At 53.1% G+C, this 24,801-nt stretch overlaps 2 protein-coding genes across 4 annotated transcripts in view; both read left to right on the top strand.

Moving 5' to 3' along the window:
- The first annotated feature begins 1,989 nt into the window (after positions 1–1,989).
- On the top strand, positions 1,990–15,746 carry SUMO3 (small ubiquitin like modifier 3). Of its 3 annotated transcripts, none has more exons than XM_079922455.1 (5): positions 1,990–2,510; positions 2,683–3,007; positions 7,650–7,778; positions 11,341–11,412; positions 12,380–15,746. In XM_079922455.1, exons 1-5 carry the CDS (start codon positions 2,506–2,508, stop codon positions 12,512–12,514), a joined length of 666 nt encoding a protein of 221 aa, XP_079778581.1. In that variant the 5' UTR covers positions 1,990–2,505; the 3' UTR covers positions 12,515–15,746. The 3 variants fall into 3 exon arrangements, with proteins under 3 accessions (XP_079778581.1, XP_079778582.1, XP_079778583.1); XM_079922456.1 differs by lacking the exon at positions 1,990–2,510 and adding an exon at positions 3,882–4,035 and having other exon boundaries at positions 2,917–3,007; XM_079922457.1 differs by lacking the exon at positions 1,990–2,510 and adding an exon at positions 3,849–4,035 and having other exon boundaries at positions 2,924–3,007.
- A 971-nt stretch (positions 15,747–16,717) lies between these two features.
- The window catches only part of UBE2G2 (ubiquitin conjugating enzyme E2 G2), a 30,902-nt gene continuing 22,818 nt past the window's right edge, over positions 16,718–24,801 (top strand). The window contains exon 1 of the mRNA XM_079923038.1: positions 16,718–16,815. Within this exon, the coding sequence (XP_079779164.1) occupies positions 16,773–16,815 (43 nt within the window). The 5' untranslated portion in view covers positions 16,718–16,772. The remainder of the gene's footprint in view (positions 16,816–24,801) is intronic.

Raw genomic sequence — 24,801 nt, 5'->3', positions numbered from 1 at the left:
CTCTCCCTCTGCTTCTGTTTTCTTCTGACCTACCTTCCATTTTATAATCTTCTCTTCCACTGTGTCTAATCTGTTGTTAAACCCATCTACTGAATTCATAGTGTCAGTGATTGTATTTGTTTTCAAATTTCCATTTCTTTATAGATTTCACTTATCTGCTGAAAATTTCCATCTCATAGTCTATTTCCTTGAACATGTTAGTTATTTAAAAATCTATCTAATGATGCCAATATACTGTTCTCCTGTGGATTACTAATATACACATATTTCTTCCGTTGGTTTTGGATCGTTTGTTTTCTGCTTTTCTTTGTGAAGTTTTATTCTGTTCTGGATATTGTCTGTGAAGATGTTTTAGTTAACCTGAGGCCCAGGTGATGCTGCTGTCCTCCAGAGGTTTCCTTTGGCTTCAGGCTGGCAACGGGAAGGAGAGCAGGTCAGCTTGGTGCAATTTGGGAGTGAGCCGTTGGGATGCTGGGTTTCAGTCTGTGAGGATTGATCTGCACCTCAGCCTCACTCCTTTGTTGTAGGTTTCAGTGTTCCAGCTGAAGGTCCAGGTTATTATCAAAGCCCCCCGACCAGTTTATCTTGCAGTCGGTCCTGCCCAATCATTGTCTCCCCATCCTATGAGACTCAAAAGCTGTGCTCAGTGTCTCAGCTTCTTGTGTGCTGCACATATTAGGGACTGCACTGTGTGTCTCCCTCCCTCCCGCTCCCTCTCCCCCTCCCCTGCACGCACAGAGGAAAGCCATGCGAGGACACGGGGAGATGGCGGCCATCTACAAGCCAAGGAGAGAGGCCTCAGGAGATACCCATACTGCCCACACCTTGATCTTGGACTTCCAGCCTCCAGAACTGTGAGAGAATGTTTAAGCTGCCCAGTCTGTGGTATTTTGTTACGGCTGCTGAGCTGACTAAAACATCATACTAATCGCTAAATATCTCAAAAGGAAAACCACGTCCCTTCTTTCTGGGATCTTCGCTCCTCAAGAAAGTCTTCTCTGTTTTGGCAGTTATCGGGTGTCTTCAAAATATTTTATACAGATTTTCTTGTTGTTCAAAACCATAATAGTTTTATAATTTGCTTTAAAAAAAACACATAACGTGTGAGCATCTTTTACTGTCGTCAACTACTCTTTCTTTTTACACATTTAATAGTGGCTTAGCCTTTCGCTATATGAATCAACCACAGTTTAATTCCTTCTTGTAACACATTTAGATACTGTACTTCATCAACTCTAATTGGGGTGGCTTGCATCCATAACCTGTCATAGTTTAATGTGTGTGTTAAATAAAACAATGTTTGGGCTTCCCTGGTGGTGCAGTGGTTGAGAGTCCGCCTGCCGATGCAGGGGACACGGGTTCGTGCCCCGGTCCGGGAGGATCCCACATGCCGCGGAGCGGCTGGGCCCGTGAGCCTGCGCGTCCGGAGCCTGTGCTCCGCAACGGGAGAGGCTACAACAGTGAGAGGCCCGCGTACCGCAAAAACAAATCAAACAATATTTTATAATTGCTGACGTCTTAGAGTCGATGATGGATGATGGGTCCAAGCTCTGCCTACCTGAAGTTACACCACAGCCAATAATCTTGGGGTGGGGGTGGTGGTGGTGGTTCCCATTGTCCACCTCTGTCCTGGAAGGGGCCAGTTCCTGGAGACTCGCCTCTCCAGGAAGCACAGCTCGAGCTGGCCACTGTGACTGGGGATGCCCTGCTAGAGGCACCACAGTCCAGGGTGAAGGAGACCAAACCCTTGGACCCGGCTGAGACGGAGGTCGGCTCTGACCAGAACTTTCAATGGACAGACTTCGTCAGCCTGTGACATGGCAGCTCCATTCTGGGGGCCCCATTCCCCTCTCCTAAATGGTGCCTCTAGCCCAGGAAAAGAATTCTGAAGCGTCAAAATTGGTTTGTGAAATTAAGGCCCGTGAAAACTTGGCTCTATGGCCTTTCAGTGTTAACAGGAAATGAGCTGAACCCAGTGGGCTAGGTCGCTGTCTTCCCCAGATGCTCAGCTGCCACTGGCTGGGCTCGGAAGGCCCCAAAGGGGGCTGGACAAGGGGAGACAAAGGAGCCGCACAGAGTCGGCCTGGCTAAGCGCAGAGTGAGAAGTGGACGGAGTGGGAGACTTTCCACCTCCCTGACCCCCTCCTAGAAAAGCCCCGTTTAGGCGTCGGTCCGCTGGGAGCTCTGGGTGGAAGCAGCTGGAGCTTGTGCGGCCTCACTGAATGAACACGTGCCGTGTGTCCTTAGTGGACGGAGCTGCCCGGTGGGTCAGCCTGGTAGGCCTTCTTCCTTCACCCCCACTTCCTCAGGACACTTGGCTCCTCTGTGAAGGTGAACCGAGCCTCTCCTAGACCTGGGGTCGTCCCCGGGGCAGCTCTCTCTCACGCACGTCCACCGGGGCCACTGGAGGTAGTTCACCCGGCTGGCTTTATTTTCCTTGTTTCCCTGTGAGACGCACTCATCACAGAGGAAGCCAGTGGATACACCCGGCCTCAGCTGGTGGAGATGCGGTAGGTGAGGGGCCAGTTCGGGGGACGGGCGGGCCATTCTGAGGCGCCAAGATAATGTGTCAGGCCTGCCCCCGACCCCGCACCTGTAGGGCTGATGGCCTGGCTCTCCGTGCACCCTTGGGGTCCCAGCACGTCCCACCCACACAGCTCCCCCCGTGCCCCACGACCCTAGGTGCCCTGTGTTCCCGCGGCTTCCAGCGCGCCCCCCGAAGTACGGACGCCGGACTGCGCGGGTCCAGCCAGCTGACGCATTTGAAACTGCCAGGAACCTCGGCCGGCCGGGCACGCGCCCAACGCCCGGGAGCGCGCCTCGTGCACGCGCGCCCCACCGCGTGACCCGCGCCGGCCAACCTGCGCGCGGGGATTTGGGGGCAAAGCGCGGCCCCGCGAGCAGCTGCGGCGGGAGAGCGGCGGGCCGAGACCGTGAGTCGCCCGCTCGGCGCTGTCTATTGCCCCGCCGCCCGCCGCGCGCAGCCATGTCCGAGGAGAAGCCCAAGGTAAGGGCCGGCGGGCGCGGGCCGGGCCCCGGACTCGGCCCCCCCGCCCGCGCCGACCCCGTGCCCCGGACCCCGCCGCCCTCCGCCGCCGGCCTCCGGGGCCCAGGCCCAGCGGCGCCGGCAGGCCTCCCCGCCTTCCTTCCCCACTCCCCTCTCCACCCCCAGCCCCTCCTCCCCGCACCGCCCGGCTCCGCTAGTCTCCCCTCCCCCGCAGTCCCGCCCTCCGCCCAGGCCCCGCCCCCGGGGCCGCCCCGCCCTCGAGCTCCGCCCCTGCCCGGGCCCCGCCCCCCGGCTCCCTCCGCCCAGACTCCTCCTCCGCGGTCCGAGCTCCACCCCTCCGGTGGGCCGAGTCCCGAAGAGCGGGCGCCTCTAGCCCGGCCCCCCTGGCTGCGACCCTCTCCCTCCGCTGACATCGGAACCCCGTCCCCAGTCCCTCTCTGGGACCGCCTCTCCCCAGGACCTCTTCCCTCGCCGGGACCCACCCCCACTACGCCTCTTACGCGGGGACCCACGGTCCGGGCCGGCCTGGGCCCTACTGTCCCGCGTGCGCGGGGCCCCCTCCTCAGTCCTCACTGCGGAGCGCCGAGAGGGCGCAGGCTGGGCAGGGGCTCTGAGAGGCCGGACCTGTCTGGACGCATTGCCGCCCCCAGGGTGTGCGCCCACCTCCCGTCGCTGTCACCCGGTGTGCGCCACGCCCTGCGCACCGGGCTCTGCGGCGCGCGCTCCGCACGCTGGTGCCTTGCACAGCAGTCCTCGCGAAGGCCCGCGGTTGTGCTAACTAGTCTTAAAAACAGGTTTCTGGAGCTCTTCGTCTGCACTCTTGGGGTCTGTCTTTTTGAAGTGGACCATCTGCTGCGCATTGCTTTGCGTGCAGGCTCCCGCCGACCCCGCTGATGCTGGAGGTTGAGCTGAAGTTGGGGCCCCTGGTCACGGAGCCCCTCCCTGGTCGGGATCACACGGTGGGGCTCCGGTGGAAGCTGCCCTCTCCTGTGAGAAAAAGCCACCCTCCAGGAGCGTCCTCCCTCCAGGTGCAGTTGAATTGCCTTTGCTTTTTTCACACTTGGGGAGGCCAGATGCAAATGCCCTTTCTTTATGATTTCTAGGTGGCCTCCTCTTACTGTAGTTTATAGGCAACGAAATACACACAGTACCATCCCTTCAGTGTGTTTAAACTTAACTCTCCCACGTGGTCAACGTCCAAGGCCCAATTCAGTAGAATCAACTTGTTTTAACTACTCTCAAGGCAACTGGATGGTTGGGCCTCATGCCCCACCAGTGCCCACTGTGCCTGCTGGGCACTGCTCCCTACCTGGAGCCACTCCTTCCTCTGGACCTGGAGAGGAGAGGGTAGGAGGTACACTCCCAGGCCATCTTGGCAGAAAGAAAACCTTGTGGATCAGTTGGGAAAGACAGTTTGCCTCCCCTCGAGAGCACAGGCAGGGGACTGACAGCGTGAACTGTGGTTCTGGTGTTTAGGCTCCCCTCCCCGCCCCTCCTCTCTTCTAAGTTCCTTTGTTTGTTAGGGATTCTCCAGGGGTCTGGGCCAGGCCGTGTGCTCTTGGTGTCTTTCTCTGCCTGGTCTGCCCTCTTTCTGTTTGTTTTGTGTTCTGGCCCCAGTGTCCCTTTGTTTTGAACACACCCATATTGTTTCATCAAAAAAGCAAATGCATCCTCTATCCACGTGCAAAAGAATGAAGTTGGACCTTTTTTAACGCCGTATGCAAAAATTAAGTCAAGATCGTTCGAGGACTTAAACGCAAGACCTAAAACAATAAAACTTTTAGGAGAAAACATAGGACAGAAGCTCCATGACATTGGACTTGGTGATGATTTCTCGGATATGACACCAAAGGCACAGGTAACATGAAAAAAATAAACTAGACTCATGAAAATTAAAAAATTTTGTACATCAAAAGACACTGAACAGAGTAAAAAGCCAACCCACAGAAGGGGAGAAGACATTTTCAAATCACTATCAACCAAAAAGAGAACTGCAGGAGGCTGCAGATAAGAAAAGAGTTTATTTGGGGTGTTAAGAATTGCAGCTTGGGAGACACAGATTTGGGTAAAACCGAAAGAGCTTTCCAAGGAAGAGAAAGAATCAGGGGCTTTATAAAAGGCGAAAGCCACGAGGCTGAGTTCTGACGCAAGAAAGGAAATATTTGTCCTTAAGGGATGGCTGTCACGAGTTGTTTTAGGGTCTGGGTCCCACAGGTATCTTGAGTTTCTGGCAGGTGTCCTGGATGCCTTCATCAGGACAGGACGTGGTCACAGGGTCAGATTCCGTCCGGGCTGAGAGGAGCGTAAGGTCCGTCCTCAGTGGCCTCCTGGCTCTGTTTGAGAGGCTCTCTGAGCAACACTGACTCCATTTTGATTTTCCTTCCACATCGTATGTCTGATAAAGGATCAGTATCCAGAATATATAGAGAACTCCTAAAGCTCAACAGCAAGAAACAAGCAACCTGATGCAGAAATGAGCAAAAAAACTTGGATAGACATTTCTCCGAAGAAGACATACCAATGGCCAAGAAGCCCATGCAAAGATGCTCAACATCACTGATTATCAGGCAAATGCAAGTCAAAACTACAGTGAGATATCACCTCACCCATTAGGATTGCTGCTTCCAAAAAACAGAAGAGAAAACAAGTGTTGGCGAGGAGAAGTTGCAATTGGTGGTGGGAATGTAGAGTGGTGCAGCTGCTGTGGAAGAGAGTATGGGAATTCCTCAAAAAGTTAAAAGTAGAATTACCATATGATCCAGAAACTCTGCTTCTGGATATAGACCCAAAATGATTGAACACAGGGCCTCACAGAGATATTTGTGCACCTATGTTCATAGCAGCTTTACTGACAATAGCTAAAATTGTGGAAGAACCCAAGTGTCAGTTGGTCCATGGACGAATGGACAAGCACAACTTGGTCTGTGCACACAATAGCAATAGCATATTATTCAGGCCTGAAAAGGAAGGAAATCCTCTTAGGATTTCCTAAACACATGCTGCAACAGGGATGAACCTTGAAGACATTATGCTGAGTGACACAAGCCAGTCACAAAAGGACAAATACTGTGTGATTGCACTTACAGGAGGTCCCTGGGGGAGTCAGATTCATAGGGGCAGAAGAGCAGTGGGGGCCAGGGGCTGGAGGGGGAGGAGTTAGTGTTCAGTGGGGACAGAGTTTCGGTTTTGCAAGATGAAAAGAGTTGTAGAGGTGGATGGTGGCAATGGTTGTATTTTATACTACTGAACTGTACGCTTGGAAATGGTTAAGGTGGTAACTTTTATGTGCATTTTAACACGATGAATAAATGCAAAGGAAATCTTATCTGCAAATGCAAGGTGGTATCCCGGATTGGATCCTGGAACAGAAAAGGGTGTTAGCGGAAAACCTGGAGAAATACAACAGAGCTCGCGGTTCCGTTGCCAGCGGCGAGCCAGTGTCGGTTTCTTGGGCGTGATGGGCACTGCAGTACGTGAGATGTTAACAGGGGCGGGGCTGGTGTAGGAGCGCACTGTGCCTCGGTATTGCAACTCTTCTGGAATGTAAGATTATTCCAAAATAAAACGTTTATTTGAAAAACATGGAAAAGCAACTGCATCCTCGGTCTCTGGGGAGTGATCATGGGGCCCCAGCTCCATCAGAGGAGGCTCCTTGCCGGAGTCTCGCCTCCTGGGGTCACTTCTCGGGCCAGCCCGAGCTCACCTACTGGGGTCTCCAGGGGCCAGAGTGCTGAGTGGCCTCCTTCCTCTCCCCCTCCGTGAGGCAGGGAGGCGTGAGGCAGGGAAATGGCGGCAGGGAGTGGGTTCCTGGGGGCGGAAGGGGAAGAAGCAGGGAAGGAGCAGAGAGCCCGCGGCGGCCGGACCTGCCGGAGCCTCAGGAGGAGGACGAGAGCATGTGGCTGGACAGCGTACAGACCCGCTTTGGTCTCCATCCAAACTCGTCTGCAGATTGACTCAGGGGTCAGCTTCATCATTTTGTTAAAAAGTAAACAACTCCCGTCTCCCCCAGCGGTGCTCTCAGGCCGAGCCTCTGCTCTGAACACGAGCTTCTTGCATCAACTTCCAGTAGTTTCCAGGGGCCAGAGACCCCCGCTACGGGATCATGTCAGGATAGAATATGGCGGGGACCCCGTCCAGGTGGGACTGGTGGCACAGAACGGACTTGAGGGTGGCCCTCCCTAGTGGCGAGCAGGGAAGCTGTGGGCCATCTGCACCCCAAGCCACTCGCACCCCGCTTTTCCGGCTGGAAACATCTGTCGTTGGGTCTCATTCATCCGCGTGCGTAAGTATAAATCACCTGTGCGTACGTGTGGTTCCTAGTCTCATGAGAGCGATCTTAGAGCAAAGATGGATTTTCTCTCCATTGTTTTCTGGATCTACTGAGCAGGCTTTCCCCCTTGAATTGACAGTCTGTGGAAACACTAGATTGGCAGGGCATTTCCTGACCCAGCAAGTAGAAGTGAAAAGTAAGTTCTGTGTAGAAATCAAGCAATCACACGAGTGACCCAATTGCTGGGGAATTTTAAGAAGTAGCTTGGTTTTCATGACTTCAAAAAAGGCCAGCAGCCACGCAAACACTTTGCCTTTAAAGTGGTGTTTGTGGGGCGACGGGCTGGAGGCCGAGATTCACGTCTCTTTGCAGGAGGGAGTGAAGACGGAGAACGGCCACATCAACCTGAAGGTGGCGGGGCAGGACGGCTCCGTCGTCCAGTTCAAGATCAAGAGGCACACGCCGCTCAGCAAGCTGATGAAGGCCTACTGCGAGCGCCAGGTGCGGGGAGGGGCCCCGGAGCGCGCGCGCCTGTGTGTGTCTGTGTGTGCACACCTCCCCGGAGGCGCTCCCCTCCGCCTGGCCCCTCCAGGCTGGCCGGTCACTCCCTCTTGAGCCACCCGGTCGTCCCCGGTCAGGGGTGGATGTCTGGTGATGTCCTCGTGGCGCTGCTGGGATCGGAGTGGCGGCTTCGCCGGGTATTTCATCCCTCCACCTCTGTGTCTGTGGAGCCACTGCCCTCGACACAGTTCAGTTTCCAGACGATGCTTGATTCTTGCCCTTGGTTTACTACATTTCAAAATAAGGAGCCCGTGCTCGTATGTCCTCCCACGGTGACCAGAGAGACTGACCGTGCGGAGTGTGGAGTGTGTGTTACGTGTGCGTGTGACTGTGCTCTTGGGCCCCTCGGTCCCCTTGTGCTCTCTGATGCTCCTGCCCCGTCTCTCCCCCTGAGCCTGTCCTTTCAGGTGAGGCAGCTTTTCTCAGGATACTTCGGAAATACTGGACCTTTGTTAGCTTCCGTTCTTGGCTTTGATAAATCCTTGCCTTGGGCTTTCTGTTGTTATTATTACAAACACCCTAAAACAGCTCCACGCCTAACTCTTCTTCTCCCCACTTTTCAGAGCTTGCTCCTCGGAGGAGATCACTTTCAACTCCAACTTTTTTTTTCACTTTTCTTTGGTAAATATGCTTGCACTTCTATTTCTTCACGTTCTTTGATTTTGGAGATTTTTTTTCGCCTGTGACAGGTGGGTCTTCAGCTCTGGCCTGCCAGCCACACATCCACCGCCCGCGCTTGCACACGGCTCCTTCCCTGGACTCCAGCCCATCGCTCTGGAATCTCCTGCTTCTGTCCTGACTGGGGCAGCGCCAGCCCTGAGCCACACAGCGGCCTGTGAAGATTTCTGGCTCTTGTCTGAGTCCTGTTTCTCCTGGTCTGGTGGTGGTTGTGTATGTCATTTTCTGGGGGCCCCTTGTTAATTTATGCCCTGAATTTCCCATCGTGCTGCACCGTCCGCCACGTTCCTGGGCCTTTTGCTTTCCCATGGTCCCTCCCAGGGCCCCTCCCTCCCTGCCCCACCTGGACTGCTGCTCAGCCATCATCCCAGAGCCTCCTCCTGTGTATTTTCTGGATTAATCTTCTGCCCCTGTTTCGATGGAGCATATCTTCCAGTATCTTGCGCAGAAAGGGTGTGAAAACTACTGCACGTCGGAAAGTGATTTGCTTCATAAACCTTCACGATTGAATGTTTGAGTGCACGTAGGTTGCAGTTCATTTTCTTTTCTTGGAGCTATTGCATCATTTTCGTCTAGTTTCCAACGCTGGTGTGGAAAGTTCAATGGCGTTCTCATTCTCTCTCCTCTGTTAGCGGCTTGGTTTGTCTCTGATAGCTTTTGGGACCTTGTTTGCGTGCTTTGAGGCGGTGTTACCATTGACTCTTCTGGGCACATTCTGGGCCTTTTCGGTCTAGAAACTCATTTTAGTTCAGGAACTAGACCTTCTGTTAGTTCTTTGGTAATTTGTGTCCCTCTTCACTGGAATTCCCATCCGGCTTGCAGTTACCTGCTCCAGGTGTGTTCAGCTGGATTATTTCCTCCCATCGTGCATTGGGTTTTGTTGCTATTGGCCTCTGTTCTGGGAGGTTTTCTCAACTTCATGTTCCCACTTTTTATGGACGGTCTTGTTTCTGTCATGATTTCTGATTTTTAAAAGTTCTCGTTCTGGGCTTCCCCGGTGGCGCAGTGGTTGAGAGTCCGCCTGCCGATGCAGGGGACACGGGTTCGTGCCCCGGTCCGGGAAGATCCCACGTGCCGCGGAGCGGCTGGGCCCATGAGCCATGGCCACTGAGCCTGCGCGTCCGGAGCCTGTGCTCCGCAATGGGAGAGGCCACAGCAGAGAGAGGCCCGCATACCGCAAAAAAAAAAAAAAAAAAAAATTCTTGTTCTTTCCCGTTTTCTGAGGCTCCTTTTTCCCCAGGGGAACTTTCTGTTGTTTTCTATCTCCCTAAGAGCTTCAGGTGTGTGTATGCATCTGTGCACGTGCGTGTGCACGTGCGGCTGTGTCTCTGCACGTCTTTGCGTGCGTGCGTGTGTGCGCACGCGTCCCGGCGAGCTCTGATCCTTCCTCCCCGTGCCCTCCTCGTCCCTTTCTTTCTTCTTTGCTTTGACTCCTCACACATTGTTCTTTCCTTAACTGTCCTCTCTCCCTGGGTGACGGCTCGTATTTAAGCACGAAGCACTAAAAAGCTGGTGGAAAGCTGTACACCTGGTGTGTGGACGGGGCCCGCATGTTGTCGCGGGGCGGCCTGCCCGGGTGGGTGTTCTGTGGGGGTCCCAGTGTTGCAATCTGTGAGTCTTTAAGTCTCCCCGGAGTGGCCCTCAGGCTCCCGCCTGTGCCCTGGGAGCGCGGCGGCCGGGAGGAGCAGCTCGGCGGGGCGCCGGGTGTACTGGGCGTCACTCGCCTGCCTCCGCCGGCCACCTGTCACTGCCCCGTTTGTGCCTGTGTCCCCGGCCCAGGGCTCTGAGTCCACCTCTCCAGAACGGGGACCTTCTGCCCGTGGGAGGGACAGTGCCCGACCTTGGGGTTGGGGGCCCTGCTTTGGGAGTCGGATATGGACTTTCCATCAGTCATCCCACATCAGCTGCATCGCTGCCTCTTACACCTGTGTGCCTGGCCCCTGCCCCTCTCGGGGCTCTTGTCCGCCCCCCTGCCCCCCAGCGCACCGCATCCTGACCTTGAGGTCTAGGGTCCACAGCCCTGTAGCTTCCAGCCTGGAGGTGATGCCCTTTGTCTGCTGGCCTGGCCCCTCTCCTGTTTTCTTTTTCCTTGTTTATGCCTTTTCTTGTTTCTTTATGTCACATCAGTAGGTTTCAGGAGGGAGCAGAGACGGGTGTTTTAATCCTGTCTGTCCTGAAGAACTGGCTGTGCCCCCGACCACGTCCAGCTGTTCCCTCAGGAGGCAGAAGGGCCGCTTCCCAGCTTCAGGCAGGCTGCTCATCACATGCCTCAGGGTCGCCTGACCTGTTTCTGAGAATTGTTTAAAGGGGAGGAAGTGATGGTGCCAAAGGTGTTGAAATTCTGCTCGGCACCTGGAGGGAAGCGAGAGGGATGGATGAGGGTGGAGCCCAGGAGCTAGAAGGTGCTAGAACGGCAATGTCTGAAAGGCTGTTCTGGGAGCATCGCATGAACTAGGCTGCAGCCCCGCTGGCGAGGCTTCACAGTCAACTGCGTCCTGAATCCGTATATTCAGAAATCTCGTGTTTCCACATAAATGTGTGATGCTTTTTTTTTTTTTTATGTGGTACTCGGGCCTCTCACTGTTGTGGCCCCTCCCGCTGCGGAGCACAGGACCCAGACGCGCAGGCCCAGCGGCCATGGCTCACGGGCCCAGCTGCTCCGTGGCATGTGGGATCTTCCCGGACCGGGGCACGAACCCGCGTCCTCTGCATCGGCAGGCGGACTCTCAACCACTGCACCACCAGGGAAGCCCCAAATGTGTGATTCTTTTTGAATTAATGTGTTAGCTGAAAATGTTTAATGATGATTGCTTTTTCTTTTCAGGGCTTGTCAATGAGACAGATTCGATTCAGGTTTGATGGACAACCAATTAATGAAACAGACACCCCAGCACAGGTAGGAAAGCCGCCCTGTCTATACTTGAGGGCTTCTTCCGATCTGCCTTTCATAACTTCCATTTGGAATACTTGCATTTGAGAGGCACCGATTGCTTCTCACATAGAAAGAATACCTTACATTTTCTTTCTGTTTTTTTTTTTTTTGCCACACCAAGTGGCTTGTGGGATCCTAGTTCCCCAAACCTGGGCCCTCGGTAGTGGAAATGCAGAGTCCTAACCACTGGACCACCAGGGAATACCCACCTTACCTTTTATTTATTTATCAAAAAAAATTGTTTTTTTGGCTGTGCTCTGTGGCATGTGGGGTCTCATTTCCCCGAGCAGGGATCGAACCTGTGTCCCCTGCAGTGGAAGCGTGGAGTCCTAACCACTCGACCTCCAGGGAAGTCCCTACATTTTCTTAATGGCTTTCATTATTAGATCATTTGACTTGGTAATTTTGAGGTTCAGTTTTTGAATGAGGAAGATGTCCTTTGTCAGCCTCTTCTGTGTTGGGAGAGGGACCAGGAGGGTTGGGTGCCTGGCGGAGGTGGTCCAGAGACAGGGACGAGGCCTGGGCCTGCCCATGCCCGCCGCCGTCTGCAGGCTCCAGGCGAGCCGGGCACGTGCGGTCACCACCCACTTGTAGCCTGGATACTGGGTCTGCAACGTTAGCCGGTTTGTACTTTTCAGTAAAACTTTATAGAGACTTGTTTATTTGTAACAGGACTTAGTGTTTCTATCGGGTCAAGTCCCTAATGTTGACCGTTCCTTTGTTAGGGGAAGCTTGGGGAGTAAGCGGGCTTGTTGGAAATCCACAGCTCAGCCTCTGTCCCCGGGTGCCCACCGACGGCAGGCTCGGGGCTCAGGCACCTCAGGGTGGTGTCCCTGGCGTGGGCGGGGGCAGCTCCAAGACCCTGGTGCTCAGCGGGGTGGGACCCCTTCCTGTGACGTGAGGATACTCACTGCCCCCTCTGTGCCTGCAGCTGGAGATGGAGGACGAAGACACCATCGACGTGTTCCAGCAGCAGACGGGGGGGTCTGGGGCGGCCAGCTGCCTCTGGGGTGCAGCCCCTAGAGCCACCGTCCCCTCGTGTCACTGCGCTCGTGTTCGCTATTGAACAGTGAAGGTGTGACCATGCCCGCACCAGGGAGGCTCAGACACCGAGGACATTCCCCAGAAGGACTTTGCTCTCTGATGTACTTCAGTGCGGCCGCGGGGATGTCCACGGCTTCCCCCGGCCCATCACCCCGGTACCTCTGTTTGGGTAAAATGCATGGCGAGGGGTTTTGGTTTTGTTTTTACTTTCATTTTTGTTTTTCCTCCCTCCTATGACATTTCCCCCAAACCTGTGGCCCGAGTGCCCACTTTCCGTCTAGGTGGGGCTCTTACCCCAGGTACTGGCCCCTACCCATTCCAGTCATGTAGAGAACTCACGTCACTGCTCTGGGGGTGTTTCCGTGGGGTGAGTTTTGGGGACACAGTCGGGATGGGAGACAAACTTTCACTTATCTTGCTGGCACAGGTCTTTTTAATGCTAAATATTACAAGTGTGAGCTTTGTCAGAATACAGTAAAGTTGAAGGGAAAATACTGGAATGTTTCTTAAAAGGTAAGAAGTTCTTCAGTAATGTGGCCCCGCGTGGGGCCTGGGGCCCAGGACCCATCGCCACCCATGGCCAGTGATGCTGTTCAGGGGCAGTGAAAGTTGGCTTTTCCCCTTTTCCTTAACAGAGAAAAAAGTAATTCCCACACGTCTCACCTGGTAATAGTGCCGGGGCCTCAGATTTCTTCCGGTATTTGCTTCTGATGAATGACAGTCTGTATATAAAAAAGGAAGGTTGAGTATTGCTGATTTTGCAATGAACGTTTTTGTGTAAAAGAGCTGCTTCAAAGTGTGGTTACGAGTGAAAGACGGCTCCGGGGTCTCCCCATGGACTGTGCTCTGCTCCCCAAGTTGGTATGGAGTTTACGTGTTACATGTGATTTCAGTTCTGTGAAGCATTTGGGGTCTGTCCTGGTTAAACTCCGATAGTTGTCCTGTTGCGCTTGTGTGTGGACCCACTGCCACCGGATGGCCCGGCATTGCTTGTTCGGGTCACCTGGGCAGCGCGACCACCATCCTCTCTTGTCTGGCTGGCATCTCGCTGAAGATGTCTGCTTTTCCTTTGTATTTTGCTCTTCGGGCGCGGGTGGGATGTCTGCTGGCTCTGTTGTGTTTATTCCCGTTTGTACGTTATTTGTCGTCCTTTACTACTGTCGACAGTAAATAGAGTTTGGTATTCTGTCTCTCGGCTTGTATCCAGCACTGCGTACGGAGCTTGGGCGTTGTGTCATGTTCAGTATTTGCAGCGACCCTCCAGCGAGGCCACTCAGACTTCGATCTAAAGGCCGGTTCACCGCTGCCCCCCTTCCTGCGCCCGCGCAGGCTTCCCAGGCGGGTGGCGTCTCCTGCCGAGGACACCCCCTCACCCTCAGAACTCTCCTCTGTCCTCTCCTGGGTGTCCTGGGTGGAGGGTCGCCGTTACTCTGGGCTTCTCGATATTTTTGGTGTTTGAGTATAAGACTTTTCCTTGGTGCAGTTGAGAAGCTACTCACTCATCGGTTTGAAACGGAAGCGAGTTGGCACTAATTTGAGAACTTCCCTGCGTGCCACGCTGTGACAGCACCAGGGTGCATCAGGTGAGGTAAGCGCAAGTTGAAAGGTCAAGGGCAGCCGGGTAGTGGAGCACTTGATTCACTTACAGCAGCGGCAGGAGGTGAAGGCGCAGCACAGCGACTGGGTCGTGTGCCAGATGCCGCGGCGGGTGGCGAAGCCCGACAGGGCAGCCCCTGCACTTGTGCCGAGAGGGACACGCCGGGGTGCCTTAGGTTAGGAGCAGCGCTGTATCCTTGGGAGCTTAGAACAATGCTGCCTGACCGAAGAGCAGGCAACGTCCTGGAGGTTGTCTTTTATCTTAGAAATGTGTGCAGATTGTGCATTCGGAATAATCTGTTGATATCGATGTTTTTAAAATATTGTTACCCAAACCCAACTCCCAGAAGCTTTGGGTTAAATTGATGCCTCAGTAGGAGACAGGCCCTATTGATGCTGTTGGTGGTGCCCTGGGTCCCAGCCGGCACCGTCTCAGTTCCGGTACCGCAAGTCCCATGTCCCAGGACCCCTCAGTTCCAGGCGCACGGGCGATGCCAGCCTGGCTGTGCTGCACAGCACAGGTGGGGAAGCGTGTGTTAATACTGGCCATGCCACGAGGCGCAGGTTCCAGGGAAGGGACTGCAGAAAGCAGATGCTTCTTGTACCTCAGCACGTCAGTTCCCAGAGAAACCAGTTTATTTTGAACTTGCTGGCCTGTCCGGTGGACCAAAGCCTCTAGGTGTTGATATCACACACCTGCTACTCAGAACCCTGGGGATACCAGGACCGACTGACCGAGCAGAGAGTTGCCCCAGACTGAGTGAATAAAATACAGGGTGCCCAGTTACACTTGAATCTCAGAGAAGACGTGTGGAGGGGGCCTGCTTCCCTGAAGGGGAGGCCGTCCCACCAGCCAGTGAGGTGAGAGCCTTCTGTTACGTTGAGCACCTCATATTTTGGGCTTTTGTCACTTGAAACTAATCCTGGTACAAGCTGTGAATACACACACTGCTCTACAACAGGAAAATGATGTGACAAAGACAGCAGTGACACAGACGTGGACGCAGCTAAGAAAATACCCAGCATCTGACAGGTGCTGTTGTCTGAGCGTCATAACGTTGATGACAATGCTTTTCATCACCCACACTTCCTTTAGGTGACCAAGTGGAGTTTTCCTTCAGTCTCCATGGGAACCACACCCTCTGACCCCTGACCGGCTGGGGGGTGGGGTGTGGTCTGATTGCAGAGCGGGCAACTGCTTGCACAGGTGAAGCGCATGAGTATTTGTGCAAATCCATTACTCTTTGGAACTGTCTAAAAGTACTGTGTTGTTTTTATAAATCACCATGGTCATTTGAAAAGACAGTGTCAGACTGAATTCTTGTGACACCTCTACCGCAAAATATGCACCATTGTGAGGTTTGTGCGAATTGTTTAATTTTATTCAACTCGACAGATACCTCCTGCCACGTCCAGGTACTGAGGCTGCATCCTGGAACACACGAGAAGAGAACACCCCGCCCTCATGGGACATGTTTCTGGTGACAGGAGACAGATAAGTTGTGTACTGTGCTAAAGAATTATACAGGACATTACATAGAAATTCTGCAGAGGAGTACGTTGGATATGTGTTGTGAAGATAAAAACTTTTCTTTTTTAAAAGGTGCATGTATCCTTGCCACAAAGCACTAAATGTGCTGACTTTCTCTGAAGTAAGAATGGGGTTCTAAGAGGCATAAATAAATAGATCAACAGATAGATCAGTGGGCCAGTCAGTAGAACCACCATGAATGTTACGAAAAAAAGACTCGCCAGTGTAGTTACCCGATGCACATTACTCAGTGGAGAAGCCAGAGCAGCAGCGGGGGCGGGGGGGGGGGGGGGAGGCGGTGTATGGCCCCTTGCTGGCCTCCTGAAGCAGTGGCCTGGGGGACTGCCAAGGGGGCCGTGGGGAAGTCTGGACCCGCTGCCTCTGGGAGCTGCTGGTCAGCAGGCTGGCGGTTGGGAGGGGAGCCCATCCACACCTGGGGTGAGGGAGGGGTCTGGCCGCTGCTCTGCTCCCACCTCGAGCTCCCAAAGCTCCTCTCTTGGCCGAGTGGAATCCAGAACCACACCGACACGGCATAAAACCGCCACAATCGCCAATCTCACTTTTTCAAACCTAAAGCGGTGTGAGGGTAGCCACCGGGGCACCAAATGTGTTCCGCGTGGATCCTCGCTCTGACTGCAGCTGGGCCCGAAAGTCGCCTCCTCTGAACTGCACGGGTGACAGCGAGGGAGCCCCGACACCGTCCACGGTGTACCTTCAGCAAATAGTCTGAACGACATCTGCTCATCCGGCCCGCGAGTGGCCAGCCCTGCCCACCGCCCCCCTCGTCCGCCCTCCCCGCCGTCTCCATCCTCTGTCCACGATCCTCCATCCCCGTCCCCGCCGTCGGGGCCGCCCTGAGGCCACGAGGACGGAACAGGCGGTTCACACACACTCTGCGGGCGCTCGCTGCTCCGGGATCTGCAGAGTTCCCTACCGGAATCCGGATCCCCGGAAGCGGCGTTGATCCCACAAAGCGGCTTAGGGCCCCGCCCCGCCCCGCCCCGCCCACCGCGCCCCGCCCCGCCCCGCGCACGCGCCTCGCGTCCCGGAAGGGCTCCTGTGCCCCCGCGGCGACCCGGAAGCGGCCTTGGCGTCGGGCGGGAGGGAGGAGCGCTGAGGAGGCGAGGCCGACGGCGCAGCTGTTGCCCGGAAGATGGCGGGGACGGCGCTCAAGAGGCTGATGGCCGAGTACAAACGTGAGTTCAGGGCCGCGCGCCGCCCCTCGGCCCCCCGCCGGGCCCCGCGACCCCGCCCGCACGCTGCTGGCGGCCGCCCCGACGTCCGGGTGCGGGGCGTGGACTCGGTCCGCCGCCGAGCCCGGCCAGTCTGTGCGCCGTCGGGGCGCGTTTCGTGCGGTCGCTGGCGGCCGCCCGCCACCCCGGGCGGGGAGAAGCCGTCGCGGCTCTGGTCTGGGGACCCTGGGCTCCGGCCGGGTCCGGAGGGCTCCCCGACCCAGCCTCGCGGACGCCGGCGGGCCGGGCGGAGGACAGCTCACCGGCCTAGTGAGAAGTTGCGGGAAGCGTCCTAGGAGGGTAATCGCGTACTGATGAGGCGGAGGCGAAAGGTCAGATTTGGGTTTTCTCTTTAACGAGGGAACAGGGTTTTGGGACCCTGCCACCTGCCATTCTTCCCGGGTAGCGTTGCAAGAGCCTCCTTCGTGCTTTCTTAGCCCGCAGAATTTTCTGATGTTTGGGGAAAGCAAAGGGAGAAGCGAGAAGCGTGTTCTCCCTTTTACAGCGGAGGCTCCCTTGGAGGAGTCGCTGTGAGAAGCCGGGGATGGATGCCGTTGTGTTTGCTGGGCGCAAGGTGGGAGGGAGCCTGCTGGGGGTTCACACCTGCCTCTGCTTGTTAGTTGTGGACCTTGACCTCGGACGTCGCCCTCTGCCTTTCCCCGTCTGTGAAGATGGTGCTTAGCCAGGTACCTGACAGCTGGCTGTCCGCAGCGTGAGCTGTTCCTGTTGTCATTACACTGAGGACACTTTCCGAAGAAACTTGAACGTAAACTAAAATAACGAATGTCGTAAAGCTGACTGGTAAATACGCACGCAGCTGAGTTTCCTAAACCATCTTGGCGGCCCTGCGCAGGGGGTGTCAGTGTTCGGCTAGAGCAGACCACAGAGTTGCAAATGCAGGCTCGTTAAAATAAATGGTTAGATAACATTAGATAACCATCTAGTGCTCTCTAAAGTAAGAATGTATATTTAGAGGAGACTTTGGGGGGGCAGAGTGGGGGACAGATGGTTCCCCCTGAACAGAGGGTTGGAGATGGGGGCCGTTGCCTCTGTCTCCTCATGGGAAACCTGGCTGGGGGTCAGATGTCTGGAAACACGTGCCATTTCCTGCCATCCTGGTCTGTGTCGCTGCATCTGTTTTAGTTTATTTGGCCCTGTTTCTAGACTGCCAGCAGGTACTGTTTTCTCATTTCTGTAGAGAAGGACTCTGTTAAACCCCTGCATGGGGAATTTAGGTGGCTGCTTCAGCCCAGTCTTTGCATCGTTGAGCTTGTATTTCCTAATATTTTCCCCTTTTCTGTGCTTACGAAAAGTCCCATCCAGAATCTCAACCATGTTGTCAATTTGTAGTAATAAAACGTAAATAGCAGTTGACTTCCGAAGCTGTATCGCAGAAGCGTATCATGTGTGTTTTTTTGTGTAAATATACGACATTTTGGAGTGTGTCGCAGACAGAGCTCTACAGGTGTGTCCCTAAGACTCCCGTCCCCCGGTTACTCAGTCACACACTGACCTGGGACCATGTGAAGGGACTTTGGAGATGTTGTTTACAGGTAACTAACGAGCTGACATTAAGATGGGGAGAGTGTCCTGGGTTATGGAGGTGGAACCCCATTGTCACGTGAGGCCCCCAGTTGGGAGAGGAGACAGGAGAGGGGAGGCAGGAGACCCAGAGCAGGAGGAGGACCCCCTGCCGTGGCTGGGCCAGGAGCTGAGGACCACGGTGGCTTCTAGAATGTGCGAATGACCCCGGCTGACGGCGGTGAGGGCCCTGGAGCCTCGGTCCTGCAGCCGCAGGGAGCAGGGTTCTGCCAGCCCTCTGAATGAACTTGGGGTGGCAGCCTTGTGAGGCCCTCGGCAGAGAACCAAGTGGCCTGTGCGGTGCCCAGGCTCTGACACACAGAAACCGCGAGATCATCAGTGGGTGCTGTTTTCAGCCACTGAGTTCGTGGTCATCGTCACATCAGCCGTAGAAAATGACTCCAGTGTGTTGCTGGGGACGGGGGTTGTTGATGCGGTATCTTAGGAACATGATAAAATCCCACTTAGTGATTCTTGTCTTTTGTGTCTTAGCATCTGGTTTGCCCTCCTACCACATTTTAAGGTGGCACATCCAGTAGAAAGGTAGGCTTCACAGAAGCAACTTCTGTGCGGAATGGGTTTAGGTAGATTTGGGTGGGGTTCAGGCCCCCTGTCTTGTATTTGGAATAGTCACAGAGCTGCAGAAACTCAGAGGTGGTAGAACCTTGGATATGATTCCGTTCAGGCCCCTAATTTTACAAATTTATAGGAAACTGAATAACAGACAGAATGATTTGCTCAGGTTCTTATAACCAGAAAAAAAGAAAGATGGGAAAGGAAACAAGGTGTCTTAAACCGATATCTTTTCTCGATGTTTCATCTTCGTGCATCATCTAGCCTTTTCTAGGAGTATCAGAGATGGACTTAGGTATTAGTTTGCCAGGGCTCCCGTAACAGAGTAGCACGAGCTAGGGGCTTAACACAACAGAAGTGTATCCTCTCACAGCTCTGGAGGCCGGAAGTCCCAAATCAAGGTGTCAGCAGGGCCAAGCTCCCTGCACAGGCTCTAGGAAGGATCCTTCCTTGCCTGTGCCAGCTTCTGGGCGTTGCTGGCAGCCCACGGTGCTCCTTGGCTAGTGGTAGCAGAACTCCCGTCTCTGCCCCTGTCTTCCCGTGGTCGTCTTCCCTCTTATGAAGACACCAGTCACTGGTTTAGGCTCATCCTAATCCAGCGTGATCTCATTTTAACTTGATTACATCTGCACAGCCCCCGTTTCCAAATAAGGTTACTTTCACGGGTTCTGGGGGACGCTGTTCAACCCAGTACGGTGTCTAGTAGGAACCCCAAACTTACACGTGTGGCGCTGAGCCGCTGTGCTCCTGCACCGTTGTCCCACAGCCTTACCTGTCTCAGTGGCGGCCTTATTCTTCCAGCTGTTTGGGCTCAAAACCTTAGATTGGTCTTTTGAGGATTCACTTTCTTCTGTATCCAGGTGTAACCTGTTGACCTGCCTTTTGACTTTATTCATTTATCCGGAGTCCAGTGCTGGCTCAGGCCACTCACCTCCGGCCTGCGTAACTGCAGCCCAGTCCTGACGGCGGTCTGCTTCTCTCTTGCCCTGCTTGGCGCTGTTCTCAGCACAGCAGAGTCAGATCGGGTCGCTCTGTCCAGAAGCCCTTGCAGTAACTTCTCAGGCTCTGTGTGCTCTGGCCCTTCCCTCACCTCTGACCTCACTGACGCCTGCGCCCCGGCGCGTCTCCCCAGCCCCACTTGGTGGCTGCAGCAGCGCACTCCTCTTGGGGTGTGGGCCCTTCCTTGCCCTGCCCCCCTGGAGACGCCTTCTCTGAACCACCAGACTCAGCCTGTCCTTCCCATTACTGTCATCCTTCCCTGTCATTAACCCGTTTTAGTTTTTTAAAGCATCCTTTATTGTGAAGTATGTTACGTATGTAAAGGATATAAAAGGTGTACTTTCAGGTGAAATAGTGGAATGAACACCTGTACCTGTGACACCAGCTTAAGAAGTAGGACGTTAGCAGGAACTGAGCAGTCTGCTTTGTGCTGCTTCCCACCCCCACCAGGAGTTACCACCACCGAATTTTGTGTGACTTGTTCTTTTCTTTTTCTTTATGGTTCTGTCACTTAATATCCTCCTACACAACGTTTTATTTACTTTTGCCTGTGTTTGTACTTAGTGGAACTAGGATTGCACAGTGTGTATTCTGCAGATTGAATCTCTGCTCAGCACTCTTTCTGCAATTCATTTACGTTGAAACATGCAGCGGTGTCTATTTTCACTGCGGCATAGTATTTCATTTTATGAATAAGCCACAATTTGTCCTTTACTGCTGGGCATGTAGGTTATTTCCAGCCTTTGCTTATTGTACAGATTGGTTGCTGTGGACATTTCTGGTGCCCGTGCACAGTGTGACGCAGCCCTGGAGCGCTCGCGGGTCGGCCTTGTGGATGATGCTTCCCTGTGTGCGTGTTCCGCGTGCATCGCTGTGGGTGTTCACCGACACCTTGGTGTTGTGCGGGGTCTGTTTCCTCCCACCTGGTGGGTGTGATGTGGTTCCTCGTGCTTTTAGTTTGTAGATCATGACTAATGAATGAAGGTGAGCATCCTGTCGTGTTTTCCCTTTGTGAAATGCCCGTACCTTTTCCCAGATTTCCGTGGTGTGGTTTCTTTTTCTTACTGATTTGTAGGAGTTCTTTATAAATTCCCTATCCCTTTTTATATTCCTGATCCTTTGTTGGTTATATGTGTTACAAGTATTTTATCCCAGTTTGTGCTTTGTCTTTTCAACCTTTGTGGTGTCTTTTTTTCTAGCCACCCTTTTGAAAACAGTTTTATTGAGGTATAATTGACATACAGTAGGCTGATGTGTTCAAGCGTGCATCTGATGAGTGTGGGTGTACGTGCACACGCCTGTGAAGCCATTGCCACAGTCAGCATGCTGAGTAACCACCGCCCCCCGGTCTCCTCCTGCCTCTTTGTAATCTGGCTTGGCCTTCTCTCTCCTGCGCCCCCAGGTCCCAGGCAATGACTGGTCTGCCTCCGGTCGCTCCTGTAGTTGTTTTGTCCTTTCTTTGTCAGAGGTCCTTCACTCGGCCTAACCATGTTGCAGTCCATCCAGGTTGATGCTTGGGTCCGTAGGCCCTTCAGGACCACAGCTTGCTGCCGCATTCACCGTTGGTGGACCTTTGGATTGTTTCCAGTTCTTGGCTATTACAAATAAACGTGCTGTGAACGTTCGGGTTAGGGTCAGGGTTGAACCTTTCTTTCCGTGGACATGTGCTTTTGTTTCTTTTGAGTAAATTCCTGGGTCATATGTGAGGTGTGTGTTTAATTTTTAAGAAGTAGCCAAACTGTTTTCCCAAGTGGTTGTACCATTTTACATCCCCACCAGCAGTGTATCAAGAGTTCCACTTCCTTGCTGACACTTGGTATAGTCAGTTTTAAAGTTTTTAGTCATTCCGTTGGGTGTGTAGTGACATGTCATTGTGGTTTTAGTTTATGTTTTTATATGCCATCCATATATCTTTACTGATAATGTGTCTTGAATCTTTTCCTCAGTTTTTTTGTTTTTTTGTCTTTGTTTTTTGCGGTACGCCGGCCTCTCACTGTTGTGGCCTCTCCCGTTGCGGAGCACAGGCTCCGGACGCGCAGGCTCAGCGGCCGTGGCTCACGGGCCCAGCCGCTCCGTGGCACGTGGGATCTTCCCGGACCGGGGCACGAACCCGTGTCCCCTGCATCGGCAGGCGGACTCTCAACCGCTGCGCCACCAGGGGAGCCCTTTTCCTCAGTTTTTAATCGAGTTTACTCTTTCCTTATTAAGCTGTAAAGCTTCTTTATATAATGCAGGTAGGGATGTTTTGTTGGATATTTTGTAAATATTTTCACTTAGACTGTAGCTTGCCTTTTAAAAAATTGTGGTAAGAAACACGTACTGTTGTCCTGTTGCCATCTGAAGTGTACAGTGCAGTGTTATGAGCTGTGTGCATGTGGTTGTGTGGCAGGGCTCTGCAGCTCCTTCACTAGGCTGGACGGAAAGGCTCTGTCCCTTGAACGACAGCTCCTGTGGTTTGCCTTGTAATTTTCATAACGTTGCCTTTAAAAGAGCAAAGGTTTTAAAATTTTCAGTGACATCCAATTGATTGACTTTTAAAACATTTCTTGCTTTCTGTGTTGCCTAACATAAGATCACTAAGGTTTTTTCTCCTATGATTTCTTTATACTCCCAGCTCTTATGTTTCAATCTGTGATCCACGTCAAGTAAAGTTTTGTATGTGGTATGAGATAAAGGTCAAGGTTTATTTGCAGATGATTTGCAAATGGCCGTCCAGTTGTTTGGGCACTGTATTAGTTTGCTTGGGCTGCTGTAACAAAGTACCACAGGCTAAGGAGCTTAAACCACAGAAATTATTTCCTTGCAGTCAGAGATCCAGTTGCAGCAGGGCTGGTCCCTCCTGAAGCCTCTCTCCTGGGCGTGTAGACAGCCACCCGCTCTGTGTGTCCTCACAGCATTTGTCCCTCTGTCCATGTCTGTGCCCTAATCTCCTTTTTATAAGGACATCTGTTAGACTGGATTAGGGCCCACCCCGATGACCTCATTTAATTACTTCTTTTTTAAAGACCCTAGTTATACACTCTTCTGCACTTTTTGTCATTTACTATGTCCTGGAGTTCATTCTGTACTAGGACACAGAGGTGTTCAACATTCCCTTTTACAGCCGCAGAGTGTCCCATCAGTAGACGTATCATAATTTGACTGGTCCCCTATTGATAGACATTTGGGTTGTTTCCAGTTTGTTTTTTGCTATTACAGAAAGTCCTGAAATGAATAACTTTACGCATGTGTCTTTTCTTGCCGAGGGATGGATTCTGAGAAGTAGGACTACTGGTCAAACTTTATATTTACATTTTATTTTGCATGGTGTCTATTTTTAAAGCCACTATTTATTTAAAGCAGTGTTTTTATTAACCAACTAACATTCTCAAGGAATCAGTGGCAAAGAATGGTCATTGGAAATTTCTCTGATATTGTTAAGATTTTGTTTCTCTTTTTGAAGTTGTTTTTATCATTAAACATGAAACTATATGGTTGTGGGTGTGTGTTTTAAAAACAAAAAACAAAATAAGGAAACAATGTAATCCAGAAACATTCCCTCCGTCCTCCGTCTGGAGAACTCGGTTGCTGTAATTCTTTGCTGACCAGTAGATGCCGCTGTTGACCAAGGATGCAGGTGGGCAGGCTGCTGGAGGTGGCAGTTGTGACCCTGAAAGGAGGGTGTCATGGAGGGGAGTTCCCAGGGGATCTCTGCAAAGGAGAAATAAGGCCAGCTCTTTTTGGTGTAAGCTCCTCCTTGAGGCTCCAGGTGCCCCGCTCCCTTTCCCGCCGACATTCTATCCTCCGCCCCTCTTTAGCACTTTGCAATTCATCCGCCCTAATCTGGCGCGGGGCTTTTTCTTACAGAAGATGAGAAGTGCTGGGGATGCCGTTACACCGTGGGACTGTAGTGAATAACTGTGTTGTGTGTTTGACAGTGTTAAGAGAGTAGGTCTTAAGAGTTCTCAGCACGAGATGTGTGGTGACGGACGTCAGCTAGACGCGTTGTGCTGATCATTTCACAACAGATACAATTACGGAATCGCTTTGTTGTCCACCTGAAATTAATACAATGTTCCACGTCAATTATACCTCAGTTAAAAAAGAGCCCACCTTCAGTACCACCTGCCCAGCAGGCCTTTCCTGACCGCCTGGCCACAGCTTGCTGTCACTTCACTGTGTGCTTCACTGCGCTCATCAGTATCTGAAACACTCTTTGTGTTTACATGTCTCCGTGTTCACTGCCTGTCTTCCGCCACTAGAACTGGAGCTCACTGGAGGCAGGACCTTGTCTGTCTCATTCACCAGGACACCCCCACTGCCTGGAATAGCTTTGCAGAGAGGAAGTGTAATTGATATTTGTTAGTTGATATGTGATTAGTGGTTGGCTACTTCTGGTCATATTGGCCAAGTGTGGGTGCCCAAGCCATTGCCCTGTGGCTTGTCTCGCTCCTCAGAGCTTCAGCTGTCTCCATGAAGCACGTGTAAAGAGAAAAATACCACCTGGAACTGAATGATTCTGTGATTAGAATTGTAACTATAACATTATATAGGGGCTTCCCTGGTGGCGCAGTGGTTAAGAATCCGCCTGCCAATGCAGGCGACATGGGTTCGAGCCCTGGTCCAGAAGATCCCACATGCTGCGGGGCAACTAAGCCCGAGCGCCAGCCCACGTGCCTAGAGCCCGTGCTCTGCAACGGGCGAGGCCCCCGCAATGAGAAGCCCACGCACCACAACAAAGAGTAGCCCCTGCTCGCTGCCCAGCACAGCCAAAAATAAATAAACAAATCAAAACAAAACAAAACAAAAAAACATTAT

This window comes from Stenella coeruleoalba (genome assembly GCF_951394435.1).
Source record: "Stenella coeruleoalba genome assembly, chromosome: 5".
In the NCBI taxonomy this organism is placed as follows: Eukaryota; Metazoa; Chordata; class Mammalia; order Artiodactyla; family Delphinidae; genus Stenella; species Stenella coeruleoalba.
This window is presented reverse-complemented; position numbering and strand designations above follow the sequence as displayed.